Source organism: Gossypium hirsutum, chromosome A06 (assembly GCF_007990345.1).
Source record: "Gossypium hirsutum isolate 1008001.06 chromosome A06, Gossypium_hirsutum_v2.1, whole genome shotgun sequence".
Lineage (NCBI taxonomy): Eukaryota > Viridiplantae > Streptophyta > Magnoliopsida > Malvales > Malvaceae > Gossypium > Gossypium hirsutum.
Window position 1 is genome coordinate 36,781,729 of NC_053429.1, and position 19,662 is coordinate 36,801,390.

The 19,662-nt window shown below is 36.1% G+C and overlaps 1 protein-coding gene across 4 annotated transcripts; it reads right to left on the minus strand.

Moving 5' to 3' along the window:
- Positions 1–3,290: 3,290 nt before the first annotated feature.
- Positions 3,291–7,586, minus strand: LOC107962901 (uncharacterized). Of its 4 annotated transcripts, none has more exons than XR_005928630.1 (5): positions 7,378–7,586; positions 6,491–7,270; positions 5,516–6,397; positions 4,341–4,427; positions 3,291–3,572 (listed from the first exon to the last, which is right to left on the minus strand). XR_005928630.1 is itself a non-coding variant. In XM_016899454.2 (2 exons), the coding sequence occupies exons 1-2, from the start codon at positions 7,505–7,507 to the stop codon at positions 7,026–7,028; spliced, it is 375 nt and encodes a 124-aa protein (XP_016754943.1). In that variant the 5' UTR covers positions 7,508–7,581; the 3' UTR covers positions 6,921–7,025. The 4 variants fall into 4 exon arrangements, 1 of the variants encoding a protein (XP_016754943.1); XR_005928628.1 differs by having other exon boundaries at positions 6,308–6,397; positions 7,378–7,585; XR_005928629.1 differs by lacking the exon at positions 4,341–4,427 and having other exon boundaries at positions 6,308–6,397; positions 7,378–7,585.
- Positions 7,587–19,662: the final 12,076 nt, after the last annotated feature.

Here is a 19,662-nt window from a genome sequence, read left to right on the forward strand (position 1 = left end):
CGTACATTTTTTTGTCTCTCAGGGTCTGTAATATAGTCCTCAAATGCTTCGCATGTTCACTCTTATCATGCAAGTAAATCAGTACCACTGTGAACTTATCCAAATACGGCCGAAAAATGGGTTCATCAAATCCATAAACACCGCCGGGCATTAGTCAAACCAAAGGGCATGAAGAGGAACTCATAATGCCCGTATCTTGTCCGAAACGCAATCTTCGGTACATCTTTCTCTTTCACTCTTAACTAGTAGTATCCTGACCTCAAGTCAATCTTGGAAAATACACTGGCTCCCTTTAACTGATCAAACAGGTCATCGATCCTTGGCAAAGGATACTTGTTCTTCACTGTTACCTTATTAACCTAACTATAGTCGATGCATAACCTTATCGACCTATCTTTCTTTTTCACAAAGAGCACTGGAGCACCCACGGGGAAAAGCTCGATCTCGCAAAGCCCTTGTTAGTTAACTCTTGTAGTTGAGCTTTCAACTCCTTTAACTCCGTAGGAGCCATCCTATACGGAGCAATTGAGATGGGTGCCGTGCCCAGTATCAACTCGATTCCAAACTCTACTTTCCTCACTGGAGGTAATCATAGTAATTCCTCTGGAAATATGTCTGTAAACTCACAAACCACTGGTATCGATTCTGTCTTCAACTCAGACACTTGAGTATTTAGCACAAAAGTGATCATTTCCTCAAATATTCCTCAACAGTCGAAGACGATACTATTACAGGCAAATTATCTGATTCATCTGGCCCAACCCGAAGAACATTTCCGTCTTCACATTTCAACTCAATAACTTTTCTCCCATAGTCCACTACAAAACTATGAAAAGTCAACCAATCTATCCCAAGGATTATATGAAATTCATTAAACGACAATAACATCAAGTTAGCCTGAAAACAATGACCTCTAATTGTCAAAGGACAATTTCTACATACTTGGTCCACTAGCACATGTCTGCCTAAAGGGTTAGACACTTTTATTACAAACTCAGTGGACTCTACTATCATGTTCATATGAGGTATCAATTCTATACAAATGTAAAAGTGGGTAGACCCCGGATCAATTAAAGCAACAACAAATATTCAATCAATAGAAAAAGTACTCGTGATCACATCGGGAGCTTCTGCCACTTCACAGGCACGAATAGCGTAAGTCCTTGCAGGCGATCTGCCCTCGAACCTCACTGCAGCATCTCTGGGCGCACCCCTGCTAGTAGTCCCACTTTCAGAGCTCTTTTGTGGCCTACCCCTCGAAGGAGCACTACATGCCTTCGCTTCTTGTTTTTTCTCTCTCTCTTCCATTTTAGGACAGTCTTGGATGAAATGTTCTAATGATCCACACTTAAAACAGCCCCTTTCATTCCCCCAACAATTGCTGCAGTGGCGCCTACCACATTGCGAACATTTTGGCCTATTCGGCCAAGCACTACCGACGCTCGCGACAGAAGTGGTCTGGGCTCTAGAAGTTGTGTTCTGTCGGTTCTTGTTTCTATTCGAAAACCCCACTGAAGTATTCGATCGAGTAGCAAATTCCTTCGGTCTCTTAAATGAAGACTAATGTGACTTCCCCATCTGTCTCTTCTTTGAATCTCGCGACTCAATAGCCGCTTTCCTCCTCTCTTTCACTAGCTCTTCTACCTTGCCTGCTCTCTCAAAGAGCACTACAAATTCTCTTAGTTCTAAGATGCCAACAAATACTCAGATATCTTCATTAAGACCATCCTCGAACCTGTTACACATGGCGGCTTCTGAGGACACGCACTCCGGCGCGTATTTGCTAAGTTTCACAAACTCTCGTTCATACTCCATCACTGTTCTACTACCTTACTTTAACTCTAAAAATTCCTTCCTTTTTTGGTTTATAAATCTCTGGCTAATATACCTTTTTTGAAATTCTTCCTGGAAGAATTACCAAATGATCCTCTCTCTCGGTACAACGGACACGAGAGTATTCCACCACTGATAAGCCGAATCTCGTAGGAGTGACACTGCACACTTTACGCACTCTTCAGGCATGCACGACAATTCATCAAACACCTTGACAGTATTCTTTAACCAAAACTTTGCTTTCTCCGAGTCGTCATCTAAGTTAGCCCGGAACTCCTCAGCCCCTTACTTTCTAATCTTGTCTACCAGAGGCTTCTCCCTCCTAATCAAGTTCGTGCCTTGCGGATCTACCGGGGCATACTAAAGAATCAGAGAAGGTGAGGGAGGTGGAGTGCTCGGATTCACAGCGAATCTGAGTACCAAGTGTCCACCATTCGAAGATAGGTTTCTCTAGCCCTTTCACCTTGGCCCATAGTCACGGGCTTGCTCTCAACTAGCATAGTCCCCTCGACGGGAGCTGGGGCGTTACTCTTTACGTCATCCGCCGTGGCTCTATCAGGATCCATTTACTATATAGAAATACAATTTATAATCGTCAGAAGTCGTCACACTATCAATATACAGTTATGGCATGTATAGCTAGACTCGTTCTCTTGCTAGGTTAGTCATAGAACCGACTAAACTATAGCTCTTATACCACTAAATGTAACACCCTATACCCGTAACCCATGCTAGAGCGAAATACGAGGCATTACTTAACTTGATCTTATGCACACAAACGTTTCCCAAGTCACCAGACTTGATCCAAATTAAAACTTTTCAATTTCAACATAAAACTTTTTATTATGTGCCTACGAGCCCCAAATCGACCATTGAAAACTATTCGGGATCAACTCGGGTATTCAAACCCTCTATAAAAAATTTGACTTTGAAATAGGGCACATGCCCGTGTGGCCATTTCAACATGGTCGTGTTGATGGCCTGTGTGGCTCACACGGCCTAGGTAATATAAGGACACACCCGTGTCCTCCACTTGTATGGAATTAATTCTAAAAGCACACCTAAAGGGGTTTTCACATGGCCTGGCACACGCCCGTGTGCCTGGCTTGTGTCCTTCACACGGCCATGACACGCCTGTGTCCTAACCCGTGTGCAAAAAAATGGACATTCTGTTTCTGACGTTAGCATCCCCAAAATATCACACAACCAATGCACACACTCGTGTGCTAGGCCGTGTCTATTACATAGCTGAGATACACGATCGTGTCTCTGCCAGTGTGTTTACTGTCATGCATATTGACTTGAAATTTTTATGTACAAGGGAACATGACCGGACCACACACCCATAAGGCAAACCGTGTGGACAATATAAGTCTATTTGCCACCCTTACTTACACAACCTACATAGTAGCAACCACAATCAAGATAAGACTATCCCGAGCAACCAAATCAGCCACTATAAACAACATTCCATTTGTGCATTTTACTTATCTATGAAAATAACATCTTTACATATAAATCAAAATGAATATTAGCCATTATTCAAGGCTTAATACGAAATGAAGGGTTCCTAACCCAAGACAACACATTTGGCCAGTTTTCAATGACACAAAAATAGCAAAGTCTAAGCCCTATACAAGCCATATTTAAAAATATAAATCAAACTATACCAAAAGCTTCGATTGATAGTGCGATCGATATCTTTGACTTTCGTTGATCCTTAAGTTAGATAGGCAGCACTATAAGAAAATGGAAAAAAGAGGGAGTAAGCATAAAGCTTAGTAAGTTGCACATAAATAAATATACAACATATCTTTACCATTCATCAAAAAGTATCATAATACACAAGTGGCATAAGCAAAACTTACTCATCAATATTCATTACACCTCATATAGCATATATTGAACTCACATTTCATACATACCATATGGGTACCTGTACCACTCACAACACGGTTATACTTTTCTAGTTAACTTTAAATCATACTTTCACCATTGAACTATATTGAACATTATCGGATATTCATTTAGCCTCAAATATGGGGTTAGACATCGACTTCATGTCCCCGACATAGTCTTACACAAGTTCCAGTATATCTGTGCCGATACCAAGTCCCAGACATGGTCTTACATTGACAGATCTCGTAGCCGATGCATGTCCCAAACCTGTCTTACACTAGCTTACGTCTCGAGGCTGATGCATGTCCCAGACATTCTTACACTAGCACCTGTCTCAATGCCGATGCCATGTGCCAGACATGGTCTTACACTGGCTCTCATAATGTGGCTGATGCATGTCCCAGACATGTCTTACACTAGCTCACAATAACCCATATGTTATGGCATGAATCTCTAATTTATTTCCTAGGTTCAAACTGGAACTCTACTATCTCTATTACCATCATGCTTTCTCAATTCCACAATCAAGCAATTCATGCTATATTAATCTCAAGTACAATTCAACACATATATTAACATTGTAGTTGTATTATTTACATACAACTTACATCGGATTACAAAATATGGCAACGAGTCGATTTAGTCGATTTGCTTGGCTTTCCCCCGGTCTAGGTTCGGATTTGGTATTTCTTGATCTATAATAGAAAAATGCATTTATTTAGTCACTTTATCAATCTAGGCACTCTACAATTCATAATTGGGCAAGATTACCAATTTGCCCCTAGACTTTTGCAGAATGACCATTTTACCCCTAAGTCCGAAAATCGATTTTTGTCGAATTGCTTCACATCTTAAGCCTAGCCAAACCCTTTTTACTCTTATAGCAACTCCAAATTCTCACTATTTCACATATTTAACATCTATTTTACAACTTGTACAAAATGGTCCTTTTAGGTGTTTTCATGCTAACACCTTTCACAAAAATTGGTTATAAGACACCCAAGACTCATTTTCTTTCACAAAAACTCAGCAAAATTACAAATCCTTTCATGTAAAAACCCTAAACTCTTATTCATTTTGCAAAATAGTACCCTCATTTGAAAGCTATTGCTCCAAGGGTCTCAAAAGTACAAAAATATTCAAGAAAAGCCATAAAAATCACTTACTTGTAAAAGGAATGAGTTGCTGAAATTTTTGAAGCTCAAACCCCTAACAACGACTAAAAAATCGATGGTAAAGAAGAAAGAGTGAAAGAAAAAAGATGATAGCTAGGCTTAGGGCATTATTATATCATACATTATGTCATCAACTTACCTAATGTTGACTTTTCAACATTTTTACCTCCCATGGCCGGCCAAGCTATCACAATAGGGTCTAATTTCCCTTTAAAGACCTTCAATTTTTATTCTCTAGCTATTTGATACTTTCAACTATCAATTTAGGAGTTTTGCATTTTATGCGATTTAGTCCTTTCTCGCAATTAGACTCGCAAACGTCAAAATTAACTCACCAAAATTTTTATACACTTATATAAACATGCAATGACTCTAAAATAATAATAAAATAATTTATTCAACTCTGAATTTGTGGTCCTAAGACCACTATTCTGACTAGGCCCTAAATCGGGCTATTACACTAAAATTCTAGTAAGGGAGGCTGCATGGTTACCAGGAGCTGTGGATTACAGAATTCAAAATGGTGAGAGTTGTTCTGAAACTTTTATTGTGGCAGATCTAGTTGACAATGTCATAAGGAAATGGAAAGTGGAGTTCATAATGTATACCTTCTATGAAAGTGATGCTAAAAGAATTCTGAGCATCTCTTTGTCAAGGTTCTCGCATGAAGACTACTAAGTGTAGAGAGAGAGGAGGCATCGAGGGAATTCTCAGTTCGCGGTGCCTATAAGTCTCTTTTACAATAGTTTATTGAGCTTACTCATTTATACAACCAAACTGAGCATACAAATTTTTACAAGAAATTATGGGGCTTGAATCTACCCTAAAAACTGAATATTACAATTTGGTGTTTTTAAAAAAAATAATTTCCTACGCTATTTAATCTACAGTATAAAAGATCAAGAAATACAATAATATGCCCGAGATGCATAGGAAAGGTTGAATCCAGAGTACATGTTCTGCGTGATTGTCTTGTGACAAAGGAGATGTGGCATCAATTGAATTGGAATTGGCCAAATTCAGTATTATACATAGAGCTTATGTACTGGGTTACCAGGTTTTTTTTAGAAAAATTCTACCATTCAATGTTGTCTTTTTGTCTGTGCTTTATGGGTAATATGGACTGAAAGAAACAAATTGGTCATGAGGGGCAAAGGAAAACAAGTTTAGCCATAACGAATTTTATTAGGAATTATGTTCAAAAACTAGATGGTTGAATAATTCCATACATGTTCAAAGAATGGAGTTGAAAAAGTGGCAGCCAACAGAGAACCCATTTGTGAAAATAAACTTTGATGCAGCATACAGAAAACATGAAAGCAAATCTTGCTCAGTGATTGCAATTAGAGATTCTATGGGGCGGGTATTGAGTTTTAGGGTTGAGTTAAATGATAATGTACCCTTGGTGTTCGCAGTCGAGGCTATTGCATGCGTTCAACTGGGCCTGGATCTGGGGTTTACGACAGTCGAAATTGAAGGAGATGCCCTATCTATTGTAAAAAAAATACACAAAGGAGGGGTGATAAATAAAAAATTTGTGCTTATATTAGAGATGGGCAAGGGCTGGGTAAAAGATTTCAAACCTGTCAATTTAAACATGGGCAAAAATTAACGAATTGGGTTGCTCATTTGCTGGCTGCAATAGGTCTAAAGAAAGGGGATCGATGCTTGATGAGAAATGGGTTTCCTGAGTATGTTAGAGAATAAGTGGAAATGGATCATAGGGGATAATGTTTTTGGTCTGGGTTTTTTCTTAGTTTGGCAAGTTGGGGGACAAGAAGCATATAGAGAAGAGAGATGAAATGGAAGTCGGATGGTTTCTAGTAATTGGAAAAAAAAAAAAGATAAATTATTGAGGGGTTACTATCTAGTTGTTGGATCACAGGAGTTGTGTCGCATTAATTGCTTCAAGAGTAAGCTCCTTTCTTTGTTGGATTATTGGGCTGATTGGGTTAGCCCAACTTTATTGTTTTGCCCGTTTGTTGCTTAAGCTTTATTTTTTGATTAATTGAATAAAATTCCAAATGATATTTTAAAAAAAATAAAAATAAAAAAGTGACCAACACTTAACACATATTTGAGGGGTACATATATATATAATAGGGGCTTATATCCAAGTTATAAAAAGAACATAGTGGGGATTAAACCAGGTAATAGAAATCTAAGGAATGTTGTTGGATGGAGAAAGTTTGCTGCACTCTTTTTGGCACGAGGTCGAAGAAGACTTCCACCGCCATAGCTTCCGCCTCCTTTCCCTCCTTTCTTCTTCTGCTCAATAATTACTTTCTTTTCTCTTTGAACCATCTTCAAATGAAGTGCTTCATGCCAACCCTTGATTGTTTTTTCATGTCTATCCAAAAAATCTGCATGGAAAAAAAATTAAATGGGTTTATTAAATTTCGTGATCTATTTTCTCCATTTACAAAATTTAAAATTCTTTTTTCAATAAGAAAAAAAAAAGAATACTTACCTTTGAGTTGTTTTTCCTTCATCGATTGCTTGAGATCATTGACAGTAGCCTGTGATGGTGAGATGAAAGCTGTTTCACTTAAGAAACATACAATTATGAAAATGATCCATTGAGAAACCCTTCTCTTCATTTTCTTTCCACTAGCAAATTTTTCCCCTTGGGCTACTTTTTTTTGGCCCTTTGAATTGTTTCTTTAATTAGCTTTGATGCCCGGTATTTATAATAAATCATTAAGGAATAAAGCACACATTATTTTATTTTCAAAAGATATGCTTACAATGTTTGATTAAATCATGGGATAAAGCTACTTTTAAATGCTCATGCATGTGATCGGGTACTGCTCAAAAGGAATCGCAAGGCAACTACGGGACAAATGAAAAGCCATTGTCGGGGAAATTTTTAATTTATATAACTGGTATCTTTATTTTGAATACTTGATAATAATTAAATCATGTTATTTTTTAATTAAGAATTCTAATTCAATGATTTATATAATTATTATTTTCCTTCAAAATTTACTTATTATTATGTTTATATTATGAATGAAAAATTGTTTTTGAAAATAATATGATTGTATAAATATTATTTGGTATTAATAGAGGTGGAGAAGGAGAGGGATAGTGTTGAAAGAAACTAATACGTTTATTTTAAAATTAATAGTCAGATAGGTAAATGAAATTCAGAATGAATGCTTAATATATTAAAATTTTGAGTGGAGAGAAATCTCTTTACTAACCGACATCGGAACTATTACATGTCCAATGTCCAATATTGAAATAATTTCAAAGGTTTTCCTTGACTTTGTTCGTTTTAACAAACAATTCGAAATGCCTCGACTCTTTTAGAATAGATTCGAGTCAAATAGCAATGATTCGAAACATTTCTTCTTATACTATTTTGAAAACCCAAAGACTCAATTGTATGAATATGTAAAATATAGGATTTCTAATCCTAGCTGAAAAAGGAGGGAAACAGATACTCAATTTAAAGTGAGTAAATAAAATTTCATACTCGATCTCATAAATACATATAGAATTATGTGAAAACTGTATTCAATAAAAGTATTTATAGGAAAAATAAGAGCTTGTCTAACCAAATTCAAATTGACAAAGATATAATAAATATATTAATCTTGAATTTTAATTTGAGATATTAATAGTGTGAATAGAATTATTTAAAATTTTAAATATAAAAATTAAATGTCAAACTTTAGTTAATAATTTTTACTTTATTTAAAGTGTATATTTTAACCGAAGTACATAGAGAAGGGGGTGGTTGATCAGCCATGTCCGACAAGGTTAAAGAATATATCTTACCAACTTCGAGGAATGCCTTTGCCAGCCTGGAAAGTAAAAAAGAATATACAAATGAAACCTTATTTTGCATTCCCAAGAACCTAAAAAAATGAGAAAAACTCTAATGGGAATTGTTTGTTCACCCCTTCCTAAGGTGACTGGTAATTTTGAGATTAAGGTAATTACTATAGTATCATATTTTTAAGTTTATCGATATTCTTTTAAATATTTTTTATATATGTAAATAAATATAATAAGCTTAATATCATTTCATCCTTATATTAATTTTGATTATTGTATCTCATTTACTTTCCTTCCATCAAAATTGTTTCCATTAAAAAAAATCTGATTTGATGGTTTAAGCCGATCGAACTCAAATGCCCGAATGCATTTTTTATTTTTCTCTTAATATTAAAAGATTTCCCTTGTTTTTTTCTTTATTCGTTTCTCTTTCTTCTTTCCTAGTAGAAGTTCAGCTTTTCCAGCCGAAACTTTAGGTGCACGAAAACTATCGCTAGCACTCACCATCGTCGTCGTTCCTCCGACCAACCACGGTGAATATTAGAGACCCAAGGGTTCCAATCCATTATGCCCAACCAAATGGTTTGTATGGCTCTTCATGATTTCATGAAATCATGTAAACTCGTCTTTAAGAAAATAGTTCTTCTAATTAGAGGTGTGCATGGCCGGGTTGGGCTGGGTCCAGACAAAATTTCAAGTCCATTTTCTAGGCTCGAGTTCAGTTTGGCCCGAAATATGGGCCTAAAAATTTGTCTAAGCTCGATCCGAAATAAAATTATTAAGCCCGAGTCCGACCCGGCCTGGCCCATATTAAATTGTTTTAGCTTATTTCATTAAATAAAAAATTTTAAAATATAATAAATCAAATATATTTAAAAATATAAAAATAAATATTAAAACAAGAAATAAATAAAAAATGAGACTAAAACAATTCTTAAAACAATACACAAATTGAAAATATAATAAAAAATTGTTATATTAAAACTGAAAATAAAATGTAAATATGATTAAAAATAAAAAAAGTATATATTTTTAGTATATAATTCGGGTCGGGCTTCGGCCAAAAAAGTTTTACTCGAGGCCCGACCTATTTTTTAAACAGGCCTCGTTTTTTGCCCAAACCTATATTTCGGGCCTATGTTTTTACCCGAACCCTCCCATTTTTAGGGCGAGCCTTCGGGCTGGGCCAGATAGCCCGGCCTATACACACCTCTAGTTGTAACTAATGCTTCTCAAAATCACTGGCTGGTATGTAACTAATGAGAGCCATACAAATGAAATTGCATAACAGTTATTTCATACATTCTTTTGATTTTTTTTCCAAAGTTCTAATTTTACCCAAAATTATTCAAAACAAAAATCCAAAGTTTTGGCTTTACCCAAAGTCATTCAAAGCAAAAATTTAACCCAAAATTTCCTCTTTTGTCAAAACCTTTCCCGTTTCTTGTTCTCATGTTCTCAATCTTCTGCTCTTTTAACATTATAACATTATGGAAACCAAAACTTTAATATTGTACAAATAATGAATTTTAGAATATTTACAATAATTTGATTTTTATTAGTTAATATTTGGCAATCAATTGGAGTTAGTCATTAGTCTTGACAAAGAAGAACACTTGATAAATTAATTTCATTCTCTTAACTTTTTTTCTTAATTACATAAACCTTAAAGTGATAAAGGCTATAATTTTTATGAGTATCTTTTTGTGTGTGTAACCCTAATATGTAAGGAGAACGATTTATAGTGATCAACTTTTAATTTGGTACGTCCATAAAGTAACTGAATGAATGTATAAGATTTAATTTCTATTAAAGTAAAACTTTTATTCCCTTTAAATTGGGCACCAGACTTAATTGGATTCACATAATTAAGCTAAAAATCTTACATTCTCCCACTCGACCTAATGCGACAAAACATAAACTTTAATAGAATAAACATTAAGCGCACATAAATATAACATTCATGATTTATACCACATTATAATGAATTGCAAATGTGAGTTATTATGGTTGTATATAGTTTATGTAACACCTCTCGCCTGTCTTGACGTAAGTATGAATGAGAAATGCTATTGGAGCACTTTTGAGGCTAAAATAATTTATTTATTTAAGAAATTAAACTTTAAAACCATTTAATATTGACTTGTGGGTGTTCAAAGGTGTCCAAGTACTATAGAGTTTTTCTCTCTGCTTGGCTTGTTCAATATCCCTGGGGTTATGTATCAAAACCACAACCTCTGGAGCCAAAATTTAACTTGAAATGCCATTGCTTCGACATAAAACATTCCAATATCAAAACTCAACTTTGGAAGCTCAAAACCCAAGTTTAAATCACCAAAATCAACTATCGAAAAACCTTCACATTCAATAAACATGATTTACACTGAAAAATGGCCTTAAACATTCCTAGTTCGCTCATTTAATAAAACATGCTTGATTTTTATCATAATTCATCAAAACATCCTTAAATCAATGGCTAGCATATTAAAACATTTATAATGTCAATCAAATTGAGTTTTATGCTCAACCAAATTAAAGCTCAAATTAAGGGAGAACTACAAGCATGCATGCTCATGAAAAGCAATCGTAATCACCTATGATTCAACCTATCAAGCAACATCACAAAATAAAATTTAAATACATCCATCCCAATTACAAGACCAAGAGTAATATGAAACTAATATATATATATGCATGAATTAAGGACCCTCTAGTGTTATAGGGTTAGAACTTTTGTCTCACAATCTATGCAAAAACAACTCAAAACAATAGAGCAACTAAAGAACAAAAAATGGCACAAGAGAGCAAAAACACGCCAATTGTTTGAGTAAATTCTCTCAAATTATCTCTATCGCTTTGAAGGATTACAATTGAGTATCCTAGAATGATTACAAACGAGGGGGAAGGCCTTTATTTATAATTGAGCTCCTCCTAAGCCAACGATACAGATCGAGTTACATCGACGATCAATATTAAAATATATCTACAATTGAGATTCTTAAGAGATTGATTCAATCTTTTAAGATTACAAAATCAAATTTTATCAGATATCACATCTTTTAAGATAAGTTTCCCTATTTGCCATGGTAACCTAAATTTCCTAAAATGCTTCTTTTGGCCTTCTAGGCTTCAAGTAGATGGGTTTCTTCACATGTTCCACAAATCGGGTCGATTCAAGTGGATTGAATGAGCCTCATTTATTTACCTTCATGAGATGTTTTTTGTGCAATCGTCATGGGCTTTGATTCGCGGCTTGTGACATTCTACCCTACCATTCTTGCAATGCCCTCATTGCGTCCTCAAAATGACACTGGAATGATTCGCTTCAAAACTGTCTCGTAGAATCGATAGATACCTGAATAGCCTCTATGTCAGGTAGTCCCATCCTTTAGAACACTTGCCTCGGTTACTATTGTCAAATGTAACATCCCGAAATAGGGCCTAGTCAGAATAGTGGTTTCGGGACCACAAATCTGACATCAAAATATTTATTTTATGATTATTATAAGGCCTAGAATATGAGAATATGCATGTATTAAAGTTTCATGAAGAAATTCTTTGAGTAAGGTGTCCAATTGGAATCAGGGACTAAATTGAATAAATTGCAAAATTTGGATTCTAGAAGTAATTTGTATGAAATTGCTTTAGATTATAAATTATAAGGTCTTGGAGAGCAATTTTTCTAATTTTTAAGTTTTTGGACAAAAATGGGCTTGCATGGATGAAATTTTAAAGAAAGGGCTTAAGGGCATTTTGATCATTTGGCATTTTAATGAAATAAAATGGGAAAAATGAAACAAAAATCAGCCATTTTCTCATTTATACCAGCTGGAACTCTCAAGCCCTCCATAGCTAGAGTTTTCAAGCTTTTCAAGCTTAATAGTAAGTGCTCCCAAACCCCGTTTTTAATGTTCTTTGTATTTTTAAAATTCCGATAACTTGCTCTCTTCATTTCTACCTGTATTTCATGCTAGGGTTCATGTTTAAAAATTTACCCATGCATGAGTTACTTGTATTTTGATGGATTATGGAGGAATATGAAAGTTGGATGAGTGTTAAACATCTATTTTCTAGGTGGTTTTCATGAAAAACCCCTAAAAGGATCTTTTTGCAAAAGGTGTAAAATATGTGGTGGAAATGGGAAATAATGGAAAATCTAGGCTTCCATAAGAGGGAAAAACATTTTACTAGGCTTGGTTAAGATAGAATTTGCATGTGTTTCATTATACGAGCCTAAAGATTAAATCATAAAAATATGAAGGTTAGGGGCAAAATGGTCATTTGGACTGGGGGTGAAATTTAGACTTGAAATGTATAATGTGAAGTGTTAATGATTTAATTTTGTTGTAATAGACCCCGAGGAACAAACTCTGGAGATCGGTCGAGGAAAATGAAAGGTTTCGGAATAACCGAAACACAGCACCGAAACGAATACCAGGTAAGTTCGGATAACTTAAAGTAAACTCCTAATATGCCTAATTATATGATTTGTGAATGAATGATGATTGCATTTATTGATAGCATAAGATTTCATGAAATGCATTCCTAATAATGATGTGTTGAAAAATTGTCTTGGTTGAGGTTAAAAAGGGAATTCGATGGATAAACTATGTTTTACATGTGTAATGAGATCCTGCATGTGTTGTAGAAAGGATTTAACCTAGATGGGTAATCCGCTGATCTCAATTATGAAAAGGATTTAGCTTGGATGGGTGTTCCTTGGATGATTGAGCCTCTCGAAAAATACATGTACATTATGGATTTAGCCCGGACAGGTAATCCGATCAAGGTCTGAATTTAGCCTAGACCGGTAATTAAGATCCGAAGTCATTAAAGGTGTTTGTCACAATAAGGGACTTAGCCTAGACTGGTCATCCCGACATCACCTTATGAATTTACGATGTGGGGGATTTAGCTTGGACTGGTAATCCTGCCATAAGATGTGAGGTTCGCAGGAGTGTACACCTGAAATGATCATCCTTATGAATTGACGATTAATGGATATTCCATCGAGATTTCCTAGACACTCAACGAGATTAACATGAAATACATGTACAAAATGAAATGTTGAATAATGAGCTCATCTAAGATAAATTACATGGTGTTTTGTTATGTGACTAACTCATTGGTTGAGTGCATGTGATAGGGAACCATTTCATACTTGTTGGTTTCCTTATCTATTATAGATGTATGCTAATTACTTGGTAAGTTTACTTTCCGGTTATTCGAGCTTACTAAGCATGAAAATGCTTACCCCTCTCTTTTCCCTGTCTTTCAGAGCTCGAGGACTCGTAAAGGTTGGAAGACAGTTGGAGAGTCAACACATTATCAACTAGTCCAGCTTTGGTACATAGATACTTTATTTTGTTCAATGGCATTTATAGGTATTTTTGGGTTATTTTGTCATATATGTCTTTTGGCTAGCAATGTAAAGGCTTGAATGGTATGTCTATTCATTTTGTGTATGGCCTTGATATATGGCCTGTATTGGTGTAGGTTGCTATCCTACTAATCATGCAATTTTTACTTGTTGAAATGATTACATGGTGTATTATGAATGAATACGATAAATGTGACCAGTTCATTTGAAATTGGGAGGATCACAGTTGGCATTAAGTTAAAAGACGATCCAAACCTGATATTGTGATTAATGAGACTATAATTTTTAATACAAAAAGGGTAACCTAGCATGTGCAAAACCAATGATATGATGTTTATGTAACACCCCGTACCCGAGTCCGTCGCCGGAGTCGGACACGAGGGGTTTGCAGACTTATATCACTTCTTTGCACAATCCATTTTAAAAATTTCCAGGCAGTTGGCTAACTGCGTCACTGTCACCTTAAAAATCATATCTTGAGTTTCACAACTGAGAAATTAGTTTCGTAAATTTTCCCTAAAACTATACTCATATTCCCATCTACATATTTTTTTCTAGAATTTTTGGTCGGGCCAATTAGTACATTTTATTAGTCAAAGTCTCCCATGTTACAGGGATTGACTACACTGACCTTTGCGCATTACGACTTGGATATCTCCCTGCACAGAGCTTCAATACTGATGCCGTTTGTTTCTATAGAAACTAGACTCAGAGAGGAATCTATACATATATAATGAATTTCCAAAGTCGGAACAGGGAATCCAGAAACCGTTCTGGCCCTGTCTCACGAGAACCTGAATATCTCTTAACATACTGTCCATATGATCGTTTCGTTACTTTCCTGTGAAAATATATTCACTGCTGCTGTGAGCATCTGCCTTTAAGGTAGACTTTACCTATTTCATAGTTTCCATGATTCAACTAGCCCTTTTAGCATAAATAGCACAAATTATGATAGTGATTAACCATTCCCATGGCCAATCCTTGTTAAGCATATCCACACCTCTCAATAACCATATCCATACCAAATGATTTTAACATTATGCTCAAACATATATAAGCCATTTTCGCATGGCTATCCAAAATTATACAAATCCAAAGGGTCCATGACCCACAACAAAAAGGGTAGTCCTATACATGCCATTTCGAAGTTCAACCAAAATTGTACCAAAAGGGGGGGGCTTTGATAGTGTGGGCGACTTCGACTTCAAAATCCCGAGTCCGATAGCTGGAGAACCAAAATCTATAAAACAGAGAATCAAAGAGACGGAGTAAGCAATTTATGCTTAGTAAGTTTTGAGCAAGGGATTCCATCACAACAAAAGTATAGCATTCATGTAGCTAAACGGATAATTTCATATGCACAATTTTTCAATATCATACTTACTTCACATTACCAACCCTTTTATTCATACACAAAGATCAACTTAGCCAAAGGCCGGTAGCTCATTTATCAACTGAGCGAATACTTATTTGTAAGGGCTCAACTAATTCAAAGCACATACGAAACATACCTTAATGTTGGGATGTTTCAAGCGTATTAACTGAAATTTTTATAGCAAGATCATTCATTCCCAAATCACGTACCTTCGGAATTTAACCGGATATAGCTACTCGTTCAAATGCCTTCGGGACATAGCCCGGTTATAGTAACTCGCACAAATGCCTTCGGGACTTAACCCGGATTTAGTAACTCGCACAAATGCCTTCGGGCTTAGCCCGGAATTAGTATCTCGCACAAATGCCTTCGGATCTTAGTCCGGATATGGTCACTTAGCACAAAGCCTTCGGGACTTAGCCCGGACATCATTCAAATAACCATGCACATTTAACAGTAAATCATGGCACATTCGTATTTCATTTTCGTTAACAAAACTCAAACACAAGACACTTATCATTCTTGCAATTTCGGCTCAATAGCCACACACAAAGAGCATGATTTTGGTTTGCTTAAAACATGATCTAATCAAATCATAATTTAAGCTCTTTTACTCAAGAACTTACCTCGGATGTTGTCGAATGATTCCGATAGCTATTCGACCACTTTTTCCTTCCCTTTATCGGATTTAGATCCCCTTTGCTCTTGAGCTTAATTAGACAAATAAATTGATTTAATCATTTGAGCATCGAAAAGAGGAACACAAGGCACTTAGCCCATATTTATACATTAGACATTAAAGTCACATACATGTGAAATCATGCATCAACTCAACATATTATCCCACACTCCTTTTAGCCGATTGTCTAAGCCAAGATAAAAGCATCAATATGCTTGCCTCTAACCGAATACATGCAACGCCAATCCATCTCATGTGGCCGAATATGCATGTCTACGTTGAGGCCAATTATATACTTAGTACCACATATAAATGACATACATTTTACTAACTAATGCATTACATATTATAACTCAATATGCATCCATCATTTACTCCATAACTAAACCACCACCATATATAAACATATACCTTGGGATGATATATATATGTATCATACCAATACACCATGTGCAAATATATATATATATATATATGCAAGAGCCGAATCACAAGGCTGATTATAGCCATCTCATATTTTTTTCATCCTATACCCGAATGCACAAGTACATTATAATAGCTTCCAACTTAATTCATCATAAATTTCCCTTTTTTTGTTTTCATGGCCGAATGCTCCTTCTACACCATTTACCTTCACAAAGCATGAATTTCATCATCCAACTTACAAGCTTACAATCTCATGAAGTTTAACCTCATAGTACCTATCAAACTCTCACTCATTAGCTTCTATCATAAACCTCCAACAACACCAACTAAACATATACTTCGTGGGTCTATGGTAGAACCAAGAAAGGAACTCATAGATATCAAGATGTAAGCAACTACCATTATTAATCTAAGTTTAGCATGAAACACAATCATCACCCTTATTAATCTTTTATAACCGAAAACCATACTCACCCCCAAAATCAAAATTTTAACATGGTTTACAAAAATCACTTGATAACTCACTCAATATCAACTAAAATTTCAAAAGCTAGTACAAACTTCCTTACCTTAATAGTGACCTAAGATGACCGATTGCTTCACTCCCTTTTTCTTCCTTTCAATTCGGCCAAGAAGAACCAAAGAACACAACTTGTTTTTCTTTCTTCCTTAGAACATTCGGCCAAGAGAAATGAAGAAAGATGGACACTTTTTTTTTGTTTTCTTTCTTATGGACACTTTTTTTTTGTTTTCTTTCTTACATTCACGACAATGGGGAGGGGAAGAACAATCACACACATTCTTTCCTTTTTCCATTTCTTTATTACCCATACTCCTTATTTTATTGTTCCTAACATACATCACTAACATAACATGTTTGTGACATGTTTCCACTCATAGCATGGCCGGCCACTAGCTCAAATATTGGGCAATTTGACATGTAAACCCACCATTTCTATAACATGCATTAATAAGCCACTTTACATTTGCCTAGCACATTTCTAAATTTTTTCACATAAGTCCCATTTACTAAAATTCACCTACAAATAAACAAAATTCAAATATGAAATTTTCACACATGCATATATACATACAATAAGCATCAAATATGACAGCTAATTATTTTTATGACTCGGTTTAGTGGTCCCGAAACCACTTCCCGACTAGGGTCAATTTTGGGCTGTCACAGTTTACATGCAATTGACAATTATGATAGAACTTGAGTGCAATTAGGGCGTGTTGGATATCAGTAGAAACTATAGATGAAAGTAGGCAATTGAGGGTGGCCAAAGCCTTGAAAAGTAGCCTAATAAGGTCCACACGGGTAGACACACGGGTGTGTGTCCAGGCCGTGTGTGACACACGGATCGCCCTTGGGCGTTTGGTATGACCGTGTGTCCCCTGCACCTAAAATTTTAAGTCAGTGTCGAACACGGGCTAGACACATAGGCGTGTGTCTTGGTCGTGTGAATCTAACAGAATGCTCAAGTTTTGGACACGGGGTGACCACACGGGCATGTCCCAATGCACACAGGCGTGTGTATGATCTCAACACGGGCGTGTGAAATATTAAACTATAAGTTTTCCTCAGATCTTTATTTTGGTCCCGAACCATTCTCAATGTTTGTTTAGGCCTCGTAGGCCCAAAATTGGGACACTACAATGTTAGTGGATTTGTTTTGAGTTGAAACAAAATTTTATAACCCGTATTTTCCATTTATGCTCGCATATATGTCTAGTAACGCCTCGTACTTGTCCCCGATCTCGGGTACGGGTAAGGGGTGTTACACTCCTAACTTGAATAGTTTCTCCCCTCTTTTGTACACCTCGTCTACAAGAGTTTTCCATTCTTACTTACCCATATTGTGACTTGCCTCGATCGAGATCCCCTTAATCCACACAAATAGGCTTAGACATGCCCACATTAAATGTCGGGTTAACCTTGAGTGTTCCCACTGACTTTGGTTTGTAAGCCCTACAACTTACCAGTTTTAGAACTCTAAAAGGGTCTCTATGTCTTTGCTAAGCCAATAGTAAGTCCTAATGTAAAAAATTAGATAAGTGTTTGAGATGTACCTCACTCATTGTATTTACTCGCTCATTGCATTTACTCACTCCAACTACCTAGTTTGCATCACCACTTTTCTCCCAAAGCCTGATACATAACCTATCTTTCTCATAGGTGGTAGCCTCATTGATAACTCAACAGGTTTCATATCGGTTTGCCACACCTCTAACCTTTTCAAGGGGGTCTTCATAGCACTTCAATCTACCGAGTCAGTGTCTTTCCCACAATGAACATCCTCGGCTAGTTGGATTGTTGATAGTACCTTAGTTCTTCCCCTCATGTCCCAACTCATCGGAACTTGTTATCGAGTATCCAAGATTCACATTCAATCCTTAAAATGAACCAACAAAGCATAAATCTTGTCAAGGCAATTCAAGCTAAGAACATAGTTGTATTTATCTAAGTGAATTACCTCAAAGTCTTCATTTCCTTTCCACTGATCGATCTATAGCTCCTATCCTTGTGTTACTTCCATAGTTGGGATCTATTCAAAATTTACAATATTGATATTTTTATTTGATTTGCTAACCAAGAGGCCAACCTTTCCCATGGCTTTCTCCAATATGAATAGGACTTATGCCCCCATAATGAGAGCACTCTTTCTTTGATTTGCGATGTTGATGTCCACCTACATACACCATTTTTGCTTGTGACCCCTCTTCGCTTTCATAGAATTGAGTATCATTGACCCAAGCTTTAAAGCCTTACTCTTTTTGGGCTTTGCTTCCTCTCCTTTACTGGTCCTAGGTATCTTGGATCGCTTTGGACAGTCCCGCATCCTATGTGAACCAATACATAAGAAGCACTCCACTTGTTTCTTTTCACTTTCTCTAGTCGTTTTGGCTTTAACAGAACGCAATCAAGCCTTATTGATGCTATATCTGGTTCATCATCCCCTTCGATGTTAGAAAATGTAGAGTTCTTCGGGCAATCCTTCACTATATGCGAACCTCACAAAGGAAGCATTTCACTAGCCCATTCAGTTTATTGTTATGTTTCCACTTCCCATTATGTGGCCTCTCATTATCACCATTTTTA